This window comes from Brachionichthys hirsutus, chromosome 3, assembly GCF_040956055.1.
Source record: "Brachionichthys hirsutus isolate HB-005 chromosome 3, CSIRO-AGI_Bhir_v1, whole genome shotgun sequence".
NCBI classification, from domain to species: Eukaryota; Metazoa; Chordata; class Actinopteri; order Lophiiformes; family Brachionichthyidae; genus Brachionichthys; species Brachionichthys hirsutus.
Window position 1 is genome coordinate 5,288,708 of NC_090899.1, and position 16,238 is coordinate 5,304,945.

Consider the following 16,238-nt stretch of genomic DNA (forward strand, 5'->3'; position numbering starts at 1 on the left):
AAATGGTTGGGAAATCCAATGAGAAGTGACTTTCCTATGATAAAAGGGTGCCAAGTGGTCTTCGAGGTGACCTCCACGCTCCAGAAGATTATCTCCCATCATAGGGATCAAAGCAGCCGGATGCGGAGGAGGGAATCCGCTTCATCGTTCCAGGCAGAAGAACCGCCGTCGGCCGGAATCGAGCGCTTCCTTTCCAAGAATGTGATGCGACGCGATGAAACCTCATCGGCGAAGCTGCCAAACATCAGAGGGCGAATTCTTCAGGCTTTCATGTCAGGAAGGAGTAATGAGTGGTTTGTATCCTGCATCTGGTATCGGAATGGGCTGGTAAGCGAAAAGGACTCATCGGAAGCAAGGTGGATGATGTCACAGCGGTTTCCTCACGTTTCCTGCGCAAATTTTTCCTCTGTCGTTGATGCCAGAATTGGCTTCTATCTGAACAACTGGAGAGAAAAGTATTCAGCCGCAAGTCAGATTTTCATGAGAAATTAAAGTTGATAATTTATCACTTGAATTGAGTATTATGAGAAATTTGATAACCCGCAAGTTCACCATTTCACTGCACAGATAGGCTTGGCCATCCACATGCCCGTTATGAAGTAGTTGGGTAAAACATTTAACAAGTGGTTGAACAGGAAGATGAAAGATTTTACGTCCAAGTTCCAGCAATTAATTGCAGTTTCCTTTGATTATTAACTATCGCCCTGAAGTGAAGGACAGTTTCCATATGCCGCGGGGGGCTCAGTGGGGTTCTCTGAGGTGATTTTTAGTCCCCATATTTCCAGGTTTTTAGTACTTTTTCAGGTCAGAGAATTAACATCGGCTTTTTTTGCACTGTTTTAGGTGTTAAATGAAAATATGTATTACAACACTTAAAGTAGTGCTTGGAAATATCCCAATAATTAACAGAATTGCACCATTTCTTATGATTGTTATACTTAATGGCTGTGTTTATAGTGAAAACATTGATCTGCAGACGTTATTTTTATAAAGGTATTTGCGGCTGTAGAAATATTGAACCGGATCTGTTAAAGGTCTGTAGGCGAGTTAAACGGGAGTGGATGCTGGCTGACTACAACCGGTGTCTACAGAATACATTTGTAAAATAATTATTGTATGATACTGATGTGATTAATTTTCAGTTGCTGTATATTGTAGTGTTCTGTTTGTTCCCGCACTGTGAGTTTTTTCTTTTTTTTTTTTTTTCCATTATCCTCAGTTTTTGCCAAACTTGAGACCATTTATGTTAATATGTATAAGTAAATGCCGATGGGTCTAGTTTGGGTGTAGAATCTTTAGGATCTATTGGGGTGCTTGATGATTGCTATTTGCTTCCACAATAGCCTGATAACATGAGCCCAGACTCCTGAACAGAAGTTTTCTCTGATATTCTAAGTTTCACGTGAATGCAAAAACCAATTGCTCTTTAAAATTGTCACTTCAGGGTAGAAAGGCATTGGGTTTGTGTCAGCGGTGTGTTGGCAGCTTGTTTCCAACGTGCAAGGCAGTCGGAAGACCAAAGCGCCGCTTTAAATCTCCCTGTAAACCCTTTGTTTTCATTCAGACTGTTTCAGCAAAGTTCTTGCAATGACAATGATCTGAACATGTGTTCTTTCTTCCCCACCCATTCGCCTGACCCCCTGTCCTCTTTGCTATCTCTCCCCCCCCCCCCCCCCCCACTCTCCTAAACCTTTCTTCTCACGCACATCCAGACCTCTCGTCCTTCAGCTTGTAGTACTGCTGCATTGCAGGGGCACACGGAGTCACAGTTGGGTGACCCACCTCCAGACGCCAGCCGGAGAGGGTGAATAGTGAGCAATCCGACTCTTGGTTTGATCCAAAGGAGTTGAAGCCGTGCGAGCTGATGATTTCACGGGAGCCTCACAAATAAATGTGGAAAATGTTGCTCTGTCGCTAATGAAATGCGCTGCTCACCAAAATAATTACTCTGCAACATAATGCAAGTTTAGTTTGTGTTTTATGAATGACATTTATGTATTTTTGCTTTGTTTCTCAAGATTTTTGTTTGTTTCTTTTACTTGCATTACCTACCGTAGCCGTTTTCCAGACAGACCTTCCTGTTTCAGCTAATTTCATTGAGGCGAGTCTAAAACGTGTCCTGCTAGCCACATCATTTCTTGCGTCTTAGTTTTAGGAAATCTATCCCGATAGCTACCGGATTGTGTGCTCCCATGCTAAGAAATTTGCCTTCTGGATTCTTCACATGTGATGACTTTGACTGATGCTTGATTGTTGCCTTTGCTTTCAGTTTTTTATATTTTGCTTTTTATACGGAAGAAAAATTCACCCCAAATACAATAATGCATTTTAATTTTGGAAGTTTATTTCTCTGATGCCTCTGCCCGGTTCTCAGTCTTTGTTCCTCATTGTCTTCGTATACCTCTCACTTCTGCAATTTCTTCCTGATATTTGACAACAGCTCCCACGTCCCTCACCTCCGAGCCCCCCCCCCCCCCCCCCCATGTCTTCTCATTATTTTGAGTGTCTGTTCTCACGTCGTCTCTCTTATTCCTGCATGCGCCCCTCTCCTCCCGTCTGCTCCTCTCAGCCTACACATCTCTTTAACCAGTATTTCTTCTCTCATATATTTCTCTGTTGGGTACTCCACCGTTTTGTGTGCAACTAGTCACTAGTAGTAAGTATTGATTTGCATCTGCAATGCTTTAGTAGTTTACGTTACAGCTCACTAACAGCTGAATGTTGATCTGCTCCCCTTTCCTCCCTCCTGCCTCTCCATATGATGAACTGCCATTTTGTAAATTGTGTATATATTTAGAAAACATGCCTAATAAAATTGAAGTATAAAGGAGATCCGGTGTTGCTAATCATGTGAATATTGGCGAGATTGTTTCGGAGGTACAGAAACAAAATTCAGGTTCTTAATGGGCTTTTATTGTGACAGCATTAAATTAGGTTCGGTCGATGTTGCACATTAGTCATTTCAGTCTGCATGCATGATGTCACATTTCAATATCGTCACTGAGGTATTCGATGTCATGAGATCGGAGTTCTTTGCTACAGGCAGAAAACAAATGTGCACCAAAAATCGTGTAGAACTGCAGTAATCTAATGTAGAAGAAACGAGCTCTGATGCAGATGAAAGTTAAAGCAGAGGTTGGATTATTTCTTGATGGACGAGCTGACTTGTCTGGGGAAAAAGGAGCTATAAAAAGTCAAAATAAGGAATTACTACCGGTACTTGAGTAAGGAAAGCAGCAGAAATGTAGCTGATTATTTAAGATGACAGGTAAAAAGATATGCTTCAACTGAGTATACAAATACGGAAGAGAGGAAATGAGTTAAAAAAAAAAGGTCAGGTTACAGGAACAATAAATGAGAATAATATTAAAAGCTAATCTTATGCTGTTAAACGACACCAACTACTATGAAAGAAGCAAAATGAAATCAGTAAATGTATGAAAAAGAGACAGAAAAAGACGAGGTGAGCTGAAAAGCAAGTGAGTCAACCAGAAAGAAATATAAAAGGAAACACCAATAGAGGGAAAGAGGCTCTGTCAGTACTTTAACATCAAATGAGTCACACCCACCAGGGAGAAACAGAAAAAACACCCAAAGACATGAAAAAAGGCTGAAAATGTTACGAATCAAAGACTGAAGAGAAGAAGAAAAAAGTTTTATTCAGAGGTAAATATCAAACACAACAGAAAAGGGTGCTGAAGAAACACGGTTAGGCCAAGAAGTAATAATCAATGCAGGTCAATAAGACATTCAACAGGGAGTGAGGAAGAAGAGATGACAGGAAAGAAAAGGGCAAAGTTATAGGGCTCAAATGCAACATAATAGAAAGGAGACGGTGGGTTTGTTGTTACACAGATTTCCTCTGCGCCTCCAGCTGTGAATGTGTGATATTAAACGTCTGCTTTAAGTCGCTCAGAAAAGTAAAACTACCCCGGAAGAAAGGACATAAAGCAGAAACAGATACTGAGCTATTGGTGAAAGGTAAAGATCAGATGCAGGAAGCTGCAGGGGATCGATCATGACAGTTGTACTGAAAGCTAAAAATGAATGAGAGGTAGATTGTTAGGGAAAAAATATCATTTCAATCATGTCCAGACAAACACTAGTTCTGTGCTCGTAATAATGATATTAGTATCAAAGCTGTCTCCCATTTGACTGGATAGCTAAACCAATAACCTGACTCACTCACTCACACACACACACACACACACTCTCAGAGTTTTAGTCAATAATTATCATCAAAAATAAGTAATTTAACATTGCTCAAAATGTTTGTACAGTATTTTAACTACCACTTCTGGACTTCTGTCAACACCCGCAGTCTTTAAATTCATTAGATGCTTAAGCAACTCTCTATAAATTACACAACAGCCCTTTCCAGGAGCTTCCATCAGTCAAACAGGCAGAACGTGGGTCCTAGAGGACGTTCATCTTCAGTCTGTTTAGTCTCCCGGGGAGCGGTTGAGACAAAACCACATTTCCAGAGTTTCATCCTGCAGCGTCCGTGGGGACAGTCGATCCAAGAGGACAAGGAGGACGGCATCATCCGTACCCCCCCCCCCCCCCCCCCCAACGGCTGGCTCAGTATGGGGCGAAGCGGTTATATCCTCCTCTGTACAAACTGGCCTGTTGACAGAAGCAGCACGCCAGGTTTGCACCAGCTGTCAACTACACATGGAACAGGACAGCTTTTCAGCTTTTGAGCAGAGGCTGGGAAACGCCGTGACTCACCACGGTGCCGACTCCATACGTCGCCGTTGGTCCAACAGAGGGATGATAGGGGTCGGCAGCTGCAGCGTAAACCCGTCCGTATCTGATCAGAGACATTACAATCAGTGAGTGTTATCAAAGGCTTTGGACAGGTCCAACATCCTGGTTAGTTTTAGCATGTGTAGTCTGTGTGTAAATGTAGAGTGAGAGAGACTCAAGATGTTTTCAAGGACATCAGTGTTACAGATGTGTTCAGATGTTTTTAAAAAAAACCACTGCTTTGATGTTTCAACAACATATCCAGAACAGATTGTGAATTATTTGATGGAAATACTGATATTTGAGACAAAAAAGAAAAAAAGCTTGAAAGCTGATTAACAACGTTGATGTGAGAGCAACACATTTGGGGATTTATCACCGGCCTTATTGCTTACCCATCGCTGTAGGTGGCTGCAGCGGCCGCCGCTGACTGTGCGATTCTATAAGCTGCGGCGGGATAGCCGCCCTGCACAGACAGAGAAATCATATCAATAAACCCTTGCAGGACTTTCAAAGGACTTCAAAAGGAATCGTGCAGCCGACTTACATAGAGTTCTGCTCCATACAGTCCATCCTGATAAACCACCCTGATGAAAGAGAGTCAAAAAACAGCATCAAAAGGTGCGGCAGGGGGGGGGTTATGAAACAGGGAGTGGCACAGAGTCTTACCCAGGATAGGCAGGGACAGCAGCAGGTGTAGCTGCTGCAGAGCGAATCGTATTGTAGACGGCTCGACCTCGACCGCGCAGCGCGGACCCCCGATAGGCCAAGGTAGGGGTTGCTACAGGGTACGGGAAACTGGCAACTAAAGGGAGGGAGAGAAATGAACGTCGGCACGGTAAAGGGAATAAAATGCTGGTTGATTAGATCACACAGCGCTGTAATGAAGAGCTTACCTGTGTAGAGTTCAGGTGCATACATGGCCCCCATGACAGGGTTGATCTTCCATCCCGAAGCTACACAGAAAAAAAAAAGAAGCTTAAATTCCGTCAGACGTAAACAGGCATCGCAGAATTGTGTAAAATATCTTACTTGAAATGTCGCCGTTCACAAGAGGCGTCTGGGGCTTCTTGGTGACGACCCTGGCAGTAGCGTTGTTCACCTGGGGAGGAGATAAAAGGGAATTATTGAGGATAATAACCCAGAATATTAAATTAGCACCCAAATAGTATACAATCCTCCCTCACCTCAATCTTTCTTCCCTCCACAATCGTCCCATTTAGCTTCTCTCTTGCGCGATCAGCTTCAGCCGCACTCTCGAAGGTGACAAACCCAAAACCCTGTCAAGACGCGCAGAAATATCTTTTTAGGCTCTGTTTCTATTCACAATGAAAACTGTAGGTCTGATCATTTGGTCCGTGATGCTCACCTTTGACCCCCTCTCATTGAAGATAATTTCTACATCAAGTATTTTGCCGAACTGCTGAAAATGTCAGAATAAAACCTTTCGGTGACGATGACGATATTTACGTACAACAGATAAGTTCACCAATAGGAACAGTTTTGTAAATGCGTAGTGATTCGATGCGAATGTGCCAAATTCATACCCCAAACATCTGGCGGAGGTCTGGGTCTCTGAAACGGAAGGGGATGTTAGAGACGTGGAGGCGTTTTGGTTGGGCCTTGCTTGACCCCTCTTCATCACTTCCACTTCCTGCTCCGCCTCCTGAGGACGCCGATACGCTCAGAGACTGGGACTCAGAGGTCATAGGGGCCAAAGCGTCCTCCTGGCAGAGAAAAAAGTGTGGAGAAAGAGGAGAGGATGCACATGTGGATGGGAGAATAACGGACAAGAAGGAAGAGGACGTGAAAGAACCAACAGACACAGAAAGACGGAAAACAAAAGAAGAAAGTATGAATGAGATGAGAGTAGGTATGAAGAGAAAACGGGGAGAGGACATCAGTGCAAACGCAAAGAGGGAAAGAGGAAAAAGATCATGATGTCAGTTCAGAAAGAAAACTCAGCAGCGGCTGTCAGAGAAAAGCATCATATGGCACGAGGCAAAGATCATTTTCATGAAGTCAAGTGATTCAAACCAAAGCTCAAAGAGCATTCAGCAACCAGTGAGGAGGCACGAAAAGGGGGTTTCTCAATGTCAATGTCTGGCAGTGAGTATAAAGACTAGTTCACTCAATTCCAAAGGGAATGTGACAATAAATCTACTTACAGCAAAGAGAGATAAATGAAATGATAAAAGACGAGAGCTGTAACATCGTGCCAAATTGCCTTATAAGGGTCTAAACAGTCGGAATAAAACTGAACTAATAATAATTTAATGAAATAGCCCCATGCAGAAAAATCCAAGGCCAAGTGTGCCAAAATCAGAACATTCATGAGAGCACAATGCACCACGATGCTAGTGTGTGCACGTGTGTGTGTGTGTGTGTGTGTGTGTGTACGAGTATGTCTTGGTCAACCAGCGTAAAAAAAGAGAAATGTTAAATATGTGTTCAGAAGAAAAATTAATAAGTTGAGAAATGAGAGTGGGAAAAAATCTGCGAGAGAAAAAATAATAAATTAGGTGAGCTTCAGCAGCGAAAGCAAAGAATAGATGGCAAGAAAGTGATTGACATGTGAAACGAATCGCAACCCTTTATGCAGAGATGAAGGTGTAGTAGCAAACTAGTACCGCGAGGCAGAGGAGGCCCCAGAGCAGCCGCGAAGAAGAGAACCCAACCAAACGAAACCAGGCAAAGAAGGTGTGCAGGAAGCGTGACGAGGAAGAGGGTGGTGGGGAGAGCAAAGGGGGCAGAAGTCAAAACTGAACGTTCCACAAGAGTCAGGGTGGGGTCACGGTGCTGCTTTCTGCCAAGGGTTAAAGGTCGTTTTAAAAAGGGCATAATTAATAGGGTGGGGAGAAACATTATTCATCCAGGGAAGCGTTTCACAAACACGAACATACACAGGCCACTCGATTATGCTTCACTGGCTTGCCATGGCGAACTACTGTAGACATCCACACACACGCGCGCACACACACACACACACACACACACGCACAGACCACAGACAAGCTAGAGTGGAGGGGATTGGGAGAGTTGGGTGGTGGAGTCATGTCACGATGCAGAAATGTGTTTCTGGACCTGAGCGATATTTCAAAGGGGGGAAAGGGGGTCCATCTGGCCAGTCTCCCCCCTTTTGACCCCCTCCTTCCATGGCGACGTCTCAATCGCCTCCAAAAATCAGCTTGGACCCAAGTATGACGGGGCTCTAGTAATAAAAATATATAGATGGGGCCACAAAACACCAAAAATGAGAGGAGGAAAATAGCAGGAACAGAGCTGAACACCTCTGTCCTGATCTATTTGGACGATTGACTGTCTGAAGGAGGCGTCGATGGTCTGACATCAATCCTGACTGCAGTACGAACACATGAGATTCCAAATTGTTTCCTGATTAAACACTGTCTTCTGAGACTTCTCCAGCGTGTTTGTATCTTTACACAAGAGGAGCCTGCAGCTCTGTTTGTTTGGTAAGACGGCTAACATGCTCGCAGCGACAGATCGGAAAGCCGTGGTGTTAGCTTGACCTTGGGAAGGTCGGATAAATATTTATCCTTTAGACATCCTGACTGTGAGTAACAAATGTTGTGGTGACCCAGAAAAAAGTTCTAAACAGAAGAGCTTATTTACAGACATTCAAGTGAAGAGTTTAAAGACAGAGCCGTAGACGAAGGGCCCGATAAAAAGAGATGCTTTCATTTTTACAAACGATTAAATATAATGAAAAAGCCTTAAATAAACACAGAATGCCATCTCTTGTATTTCATATGTATATACTCCCCCCCCCAACTGTAAATATAATTTTTTTCTACTCACATAAAGTCACTCATGTTTTCTAATTTGAAGACCCTTCTTTAGAAATACATTTGAATTCTTGATTGAGACAGAAATACAAGAGACGAGTGTCCCACTCTGGACTGACGGCTGTCAATTCAACGCGGACATCGCTGTCCTCTAGAAATCCAATCGGTTTTATTGGCTTTAAGACGCTGTGGAAGCCTCGGTGTGAGGACGTGTTGTCAAAAAGCACATCTCAGCTCGGCGGCCCCTGCCTCACTTTGCTGCACCGAGTGCGTGCAGCATTCCCATACATGGGCACAAGGGTGTAAGTGGGCCCCTAAATATAGAAGGAAATTCTATCTGGCCGTGTCCGTCCGATCGGACCTGTACCTGGAGCGCCAGGGCGTCTTCTCATGTCATGGGCTCATGCTTTACTGAGGTACTACCTGCTTGTGGTGTAAATTCCTTTTGCAGACTGCCCTTACCGTGTTACTGGATGTCAGAGCCTCCGCCCCGTCCAGCTGGGGGCCCTGATAGACTCTGAGTTGGGGGTGTTCGGTGTACTCTGAACCGGCATGTACAGAGCTAAAGTCGAGAGGCGGCAGTCTGCCCACAGATGTTGGCGGCCCTTGACCTGTGGGGGGGTAGGAGGGAGTAGGGGCATAGACCTGGGGTAGGGTGGGGTCACCGCTGCAGGGGCCCGCCTCCTGTGTGGGGCCTCCCTGGGGGGACAGAGGGAGGAACCATTTAGCGCAGAGAAGACAGTAAACAAACTAACCAGCATGCCGTCTGTTCCGTTCTTCTGCTCTCACAGTAAAGAGCAGAGAGGTTTGAATGATCTCTGACTGCCAGTGGTGGAATGTGGCCAAGTACATTTACTCAAATGCTGTACTTGTACTTGTAGTTTCTTATACTTACTGTACCCAATTACTATTCAGAGGAACATGCAGTACTTTGTCATTCCACTTCATTCATTTGACAACATTTGTAAATCTGTAGATTCAGATTATAAAATAATTCAGATTATATAAATAAAAACGTGCTGGCGACTCGTCCAGGGTGTACCCCCGCCTCTCACCCATAGCAAGTTGGGAGCAGACCAGTGACTCGCAAAGCAGAAAAGCGTCTGTAGCTGATCATCTACAAGAAAATGGATAAATGGATAATTATTCATTCATTCATTTTCTCAGCCGCTTTATCCATAACCGGGTGGAGGGTGTTGCTGGAGCCCGTCCCAGCAGTCTACGAGCGAGCGACGGGGTACACCCTGGACAAGCCGCCAGTTCATCCCCGGGCTGGATGGGTAATTACTGACTGTGTAACTGTATATGTTGATATAAAATAAAACCATGCTCCCCGAAGCAAATTTATAAGCCACACAGCAGTTGATGCACCATAACTAGAATCTTTTTTTACTTTTACTTGTCACAGAGCATTTCTGCATGCTGTCATTGTGACTTTTATTTGCAGCTGGAGCTAAAAGAGTTATTTTATTTTAAGTAATACATTTTTTTGCATTTAAGTAACTTGTCAACAGTATTCAAATGTTATGCCAGAAACTGTTTTATATCCTTCTGAATTCTCTCTCTCTCTCCTATATCCAGTTTTAAACAGTGTGATGAGAGAACAAGGCTAATTGTGACGTTTTTTTTTAGACCACTAAACATACAATCAATTTTCAATTCATTTAAAATAAGAAACTAAGACAATTAAACTAAGGATCCCTCTTTAGCATGTAAAACTGCACAGAAACTCCATACTCCAAGCATTGTCTTACCCCTTCGCTGCATTCCCTGATCTCTGACGCATTGACTAACAACTGCAGCATGTTTTAGTGCCAGATGACCACCCGCCTCCTGCACCATAAGTCCGACTCATCCACCAATCACATCACAGGATCGTCACAACAGAAGGCCCCCGGGGGCCACGCCAACTGTTTCATCTGTAACCGTCAATCACACCCCGCCCCGCCAATGTGTGGGTAAATAGCTTGCATTGGGGGAAGCCCCCCCCCCCCAAAAAAGAAAGAAATGGTGTGTATGCTCAGGGTGGACCATTCCTCCTGAGATATAACTAAACACTCAATGGTGTGTGGAGTCACCTTTCGGTCGTAGGTCAACTTTCCCTTTAGATTTGGGTATTTTTGCTAAAATGAACTAGGGGCAGACACAAAAGCAGAATTCACATTTACATATCATCACACTAACCATTTCTCCTTCGCCCTATTTCAGTATTAGTCATTTCATTGGATCAAAATACCGGCGCAGCTCTTCCCTCTCTGCAGCCGAGTCACCTTACACGCAAAAAATACCACAAGTTTGTCATCCAGCGTTAGGATTTCAAATCTCTCCCCACTATTGCTCGTTCATAACATCTCATGTATCTGTCCATCAGCTGTCCGGCTCCAGAGGTGTGAATAATTCAGTTTATGTGGCAGCAGATGGTGAAACAAAGAAGGAGCGGAGGAAGCGTTTTAAGACACATTCTTTGTAGATCAAACATTTGAGAGAAATTCTGACGGAGCATCAAGTCTCAGGCAGCAATAAGGTCAACCGGACACTGAATGTCTGCTTTGATGTCCAACAGGGCGGTCAGAGTACCGCGGCTTAGGTTGATGTGTATGTAAAACTCTGAACATGGAAGCAAGCAAAAAAAAAAAAAGTTTTTACACAGCAGCTTTGTGTGTAATACTTTATTGTAGCACAGGCTGTGCTCCTAAATCAGGCATGGGCAAACCCAGGCCCGGGGGCCATATGCGGCCCGTTGGTCTTTTTAATCCGGCCCGCCAAACTTCTCCAAAGTATATCATTAAATAAAATTGTATTATAATTAAACCTCATTCATTTGACCTTTTTCCTGTAATGCTACCTGTAAAAGGCCAAATCCTTTAATGCAATAGCTTTCATGTGTCATTTATATTAGCTCACACAAATACTCCATCCATCTGTTCTTGGTCCGGCCCATCTGTCAAATTTTAGAACCTATCGTGGCCCACGAGTCAAAAAGTTTGCCCACCCCTGTCCTAAATCAATCTTTTTGCTGCTGTTGTGTATTTTTTGTCATGTTATATACAACCTGCAACAACGACTATGAGCTTCCGTCCCAAGGGTTGTCTGAAGCTGTAATCACTGAGTAGCATTTTAGCCATCCTACTGGTTTGCACGTTATCGTTTGCTCATAAACCAAAGTAATTGGACTCACAACTAGGGAATCCGACGCACTACTGCAATTTAACCTGGTGGAAACCTGATGGAAAGTTGTTGAGATATTTTACATACAATGACATTTCCACTTCTTGAGCTGCAGTGCAAGTCATACTGGAAATGTTAATTTAAGTGGAAACATTTACGCTACTCTGGCGTTTTTCCAGTTTCCTTCTCTATCGCATAAGAAGTGATTTTTCACATCTTAGTTCAGTCGACATGTTTTCCAAAATTAGCTTTTTTTGTGTATTGCCTCAGTTTATCTCCAGAATTAACCAACGTGTGACTGACAGAAGAGTAAAGATAGCACAGTCTGTTGGATACCACTGCCAGCCACTGTGGTTCACTTTGTATCTCCCCAGACTGGGAACTTCCAGCCACCGCGCCCGATTCGGTATCGCTGCATCAGCACGAGCACAGACTCCACGTCGCCGTCGCCCCCCCCCCTTTCCTTCTTGCAGGCTTTTTTTTTGTTTGCCATTTGTTCCTACTTTTTCCTCGTCTCCCCTCCTCAGCTGTCGGTTTGTGGTCAGAGGTCAACGGCTCTGAGTCGAGATCCTGGTCGGACAGCTGCCACAGGATTTCCACACAGATGACACTAAATACAGATGTGGCCTGTGCAGCACAAGTTGCAAATGTTGGCGAATTTGTAGATAAATGCAAATAAATGTAGTTCTTTCCCCCCCACTTAGTCATTAACTCTCTTTATATCATTCAGTTTATATTTTTCGGATTCATAATTAATCATGCGAACATTTCTGTGCCAAAATATTTCTGAAAAATATTGAATTCTTGATTTTTGTAAACTGAATTGTTTTTCCTTCCATCACCGCCAACAAAAACCTATCTGTTCTCTCAAAGTACCTTTCTAAATATTCTTGGCTAATAATAGATGTGACTATGATGCAGCTAAAACGCTCAATACTCAAATGCACAACTGGAAGGTTTCTCACCCATTTAAAATACTGTTGATCGTAAAGAGCAACATCGGTGACAGAACCTTCCCCTGTGATTATCTGCTCAGCAGAGAGGAGGTCTAAATATACAGCTGGGGGACAAGGTGGAGGAAGACCAGATGCACTGTGGTATTAATGGTATGTCAGGGACACTTAGACACACACACACACACACACACACGTTTGAACAATCTGACCACATGACTAAAGATAACCCCTGAAGTGTTCTTGCTATCAAATAAATAAGACCTTTCACGATCAGCGTTCTTCACCCAGCAACAATCAGGCCTGCTGGATTATTCTGTACATGAGACAGTTAGTCGTTACATAATTAAGGAATATATGACCGAAGACGTGACTCAGCCCAAAGACATAAAAGTTCCTTCTCTAGATTTGTCGAGAGAATTACTGAATGCGTTTTTCTTCTTGCTGGGAATATGTTGTCTTGACAATGTGTTTTTTGTACTGTCATTAAGTAGTACTTTACGATAATAAAATCCTTTAGAGCAGAAAAGATTAGTTTATAAACAGCATAACAAATAGTCATTTTTAAATAGAATAAAGTCCACTATAGTAAATTGATAATTTTTAGCCATTTCAACAATGTAACTTCTTGATGGACAAACTTGTGCCGTAGGATGATAATGATATTTTGGAGTTGACAGAGAAAGCGGTTTACCTGAACTAAGCTGGGGTAGCATGTGGTTGTCTGTGGGTAGACAGGGAGTCCATACGGTTGGAGAATCACTGTGGGTGAGGAGAGCATATCCCCAAAACCACGCACAAGGAGGCAGGGAACGGTGGAAGATGGGAGGAGAAGGAAAAGGAGTGCTGGGAAAAGGGTACACAAGAAATCAGGCAATCAAACTGGGAAAAAAGAAGAAAACTTTTCAGAAAGGAAAAAAATAGAAGGTCCAAGAGGGTGATGAGGGAAAAATTAAGACTCAATTCAACCTCACAAGTTCTAAAAGAGAAAGACAACAAAACAACAGAGATCCTGTCCAGAAAAGACAGGCAACAGCGCAGTGAAAAAGAAAGCAAGTGAACGTCTGTGTGTCCATCGGTTGATCATGCAGCCTGACAGACAGAAACACATGCTCAGGGTCTCATTTCAGAGTTATATAAATAGTCACGCATGTCCTTCTCTCTGAGCTTGCCACCTTCACTCTTACACACTTCGTAACGCACTTGCACAATAACAACATTTTCAACAGGGGTTTGGTTTGAGAGAAAATCCAGGATCTAAAACAAGCAATTCAATTCCTATCCATAAGTGCACCACCATTAAGAATAACATTTTAATATATTCATGCATTCATTCATTTATTCATTCATTCATTCATATACCTGTATGTTAATACAATACACCTTCCTGCTGACTAGTACTATGGAAGACCTCGGTGTTTTTCGCTGCTATTTTCGTTTTGACCAACAGAGTGCGACAGCAAAAAAAAATCCCAACATTCGTTCGGGGACCAAGAGGCATGATGGGATATGTAGTGTTTTCAAAAGTCCTATAAGAAAATAGGAACTTCCGTCAGCGTCCTCTTTTCTGCGCGAGCCTGAGCGAGGCAGGTACGTGAAGCGGCTGCGTGGGCTCAAGATTCACTTAAATCGCTCATTTAAATCGAACGCAGCAGAATAGATTGTCGTCTTACGATCGGAGATCCGTTCAAGTGTTTGTCTCCGCATTTTGTAGTTGATCGATAATAAAAGCTAAGTGGGCTAGCTTAGGCTAATGCTAGCTTGTCACATTGAACAACGTGGTTCGCAGTAGCTGCGGCCTAGTCGTAAGAATGACGAAATGCCGGCTTATAAAGAATATTTACCTTTTTATTTGGAGTAGAAAATGCGTATATTGGATCGTATCTTGTGACGCAAATTAGTTATTTTCCGCACGTGTTTCTTGTTTGGTAATAAATTCGACGGGTCTGTAATTAGCAAGGCTTTAACCCCGAAGTGCGTTGGAGGCCTTGTTCATAGTTTAACAACGCTGATTAAAATGCCGTTTCGCGTTTGGTGAAACGTAAAGGGAGATAATTCAGCGTAGACTTTAATTTCTGCAATAAATTAAGTGCTAAATAAGCATATCTACTGCTGCTGTATTCATTCTCTCACAATTAGCTCTCCTGCTAACTCCCATTGACTGACCCATTGGTGTTGCAGGTTCTAATCCGCCATGCCCGTTGCTAGAAGTTGGGTTTGTCGAAAGACGTACGTCACCCCCCGGCGACCCTTCGAGAAGTCCCGTCTCGACCAGGAGTTGAAACTCATCGGTACGCTGCGATTCACATTTTACCCTCGCTGCTTAAATCTACGTTATATTTGTTAAAACCGTATGTGATGTGTGTTAATCCAAGGCGAGTATGGCCTGAGGAACAAGCGCGAGGTGTGGAGGGTCAAGTTCACGTTGGCAAAGATTCGCAAAGCTGCCAGAGAGCTGCTCACGCTCGATGAAAAGGATCCCAAGCGTCTGTTTGAAGGTACGGAAATGGAGTCCGAACACAAATGCGATCAGGTTATCGGCCCGTGATTTAACTACGATGTGTCAGACTCGAAAGTGGTGCCAAGAATTCCTCGTCAATGAGGCCGATGTATTCCGACTGTCGTACGGACTCCATGCGCCTCCGTTTGGAATTGAAAATGTCTCTCTGCTCATCCAGGCAACGCTCTGCTCAGACGCCTGGTGAGGATCGGCGTGCTGGATGAGGGCAAGATGAAGCTCGATTACATCCTGGGTCTGAAGGTCGAGGATTTCCTGGAGCGGAGGCTGCAGACGCAGGTCTTCAAGCTCGGACTCGCCAAGAGCATCCATCACGCCCGTGTCCTTATTCGCCAGAGGCACATCCGGTAAGCGCCGAGGCCCTTAAAGACGGAAGGGGACCGTTTTGGTTGAGGGACTCATGAAACTGTCGCTGCTTCCCCTTCCATCAGAGGACGATCGGCTTGTAACGATGTCTGTTGACGACAATTCATTTCACCAAGGTCAATTCGGTATCAAAACCGTATACCTTGTCAGTAGACATTGCCCAGAGCCAATCCTGCCGCTGGTGGGGGGAGGGGGCCCCTAACTGCTGTGGTTGTCGGGTAAGTTACGGAGGATTGCACCTCGGGCAATTGTAGTATTTACTCCACCGAATACTCAGGCTGATGATTTCAACGTCACGTTCAGATCTTCTGTGGTGTCAAGAATTCCTCGTCAATGAAGCCTGCAGTAAAATGCCTGCGTACCTGTGTGTGTAGGAAAACAAATGTAAATCTCGGATTCCCCTCTGTGTGTCTCGCAGCGTGCGCAAGCAGGTGGTGAACATCCCCTCCTTCGTGGTTCGCCTGGACAGCCAGAAGCACATCGACTTCTCCCTGAGGTCTCCGTACGGCGGCGGACGCCCGGGCCGGGTCAAGAGGAAGAACGCCAAGAAGGGCCAGGCTGGAGCTGGAGGAGCCGATGATGAGGAGGAGGATTAGGATGGATGCCATCCCGGGAGTGTTCCGACACTTCTGTGAAAATTTACAATAAAATGTTTCAAACATGACGATTTGGTTTTCC

General features: G+C 44.0%; 2 protein-coding genes across 2 annotated transcripts; one reads left to right on the forward strand and one right to left on the reverse strand.

Moving 5' to 3' along the window:
* Window positions 1–3,634: 3,634 nt before the first annotated feature.
* rbfox1l (RNA binding fox-1 homolog 1, like) lies at window positions 3,635–13,743 on the reverse strand. Its single transcript, XM_068760437.1, has 12 exons — window positions 13,371–13,743; window positions 9,018–9,254; window positions 6,297–6,476; window positions 6,119–6,172; window positions 5,937–6,029; window positions 5,782–5,851; window positions 5,646–5,705; window positions 5,419–5,554; window positions 5,297–5,336; window positions 5,145–5,215; window positions 4,732–4,813; window positions 3,635–4,626 (listed from the first exon to the last, which is right to left on the reverse strand). Exons 1-12 carry the CDS (start codon window positions 13,455–13,457, stop codon window positions 4,582–4,584), a joined length of 1,155 nt encoding a protein of 384 aa, XP_068616538.1. The 5' UTR covers window positions 13,458–13,743; the 3' UTR covers window positions 3,635–4,581.
* Window positions 13,744–14,221: 478 nt separating this feature from the next.
* On the forward strand, window positions 14,222–16,224 carry rps9 (ribosomal protein S9). Its single transcript, XM_068757711.1, has 5 exons — window positions 14,222–14,266; window positions 14,858–14,967; window positions 15,052–15,174; window positions 15,355–15,541; window positions 15,979–16,224. Exons 2-5 carry the CDS (start codon window positions 14,871–14,873, stop codon window positions 16,154–16,156), a joined length of 585 nt encoding a protein of 194 aa, XP_068613812.1. The 5' UTR covers window positions 14,222–14,266; window positions 14,858–14,870; the 3' UTR covers window positions 16,157–16,224.
* The last annotated feature ends 14 nt before the right edge of the window (window positions 16,225–16,238 follow it).

Bases quoted from the DNA above. Each gene is read 5' to 3' on its own strand.
- rbfox1l (XM_068760437.1), bottom strand. From the start codon at position 13,457: ATGCTCTCCTCACCCACAGTGATTCTCCAACCGTATGGACTCCCTGTC. The intron at 5,337-5,418 runs GTAAGACTCTGT...CTCTTTCATCAG, and splicing joins GCTGTCCCTGCCTATCCTGG to GGTGGTTTATCAGGATGGAC. The intron at 4,627-4,731 runs GTGAGTCACGGC...TTCTGTCAACAG, and splicing joins CGTATGGAGTCGGCACCGTG to GCCAGTTTGTACAGAGGAGG.
- rps9 (XM_068757711.1), top strand. From the start codon at position 14,871: ATGCCCGTTGCTAGAAGTTGGGTTTGTCGAAAGACGTACGTCACCCCC. The intron at 14,968-15,051 runs GTACGCTGCGAT...TGTTAATCCAAG, and splicing joins CCAGGAGTTGAAACTCATCG to GCGAGTATGGCCTGAGGAAC. The intron at 15,175-15,354 runs GTACGGAAATGG...CTGCTCATCCAG, and splicing joins TCCCAAGCGTCTGTTTGAAG to GCAACGCTCTGCTCAGACGC.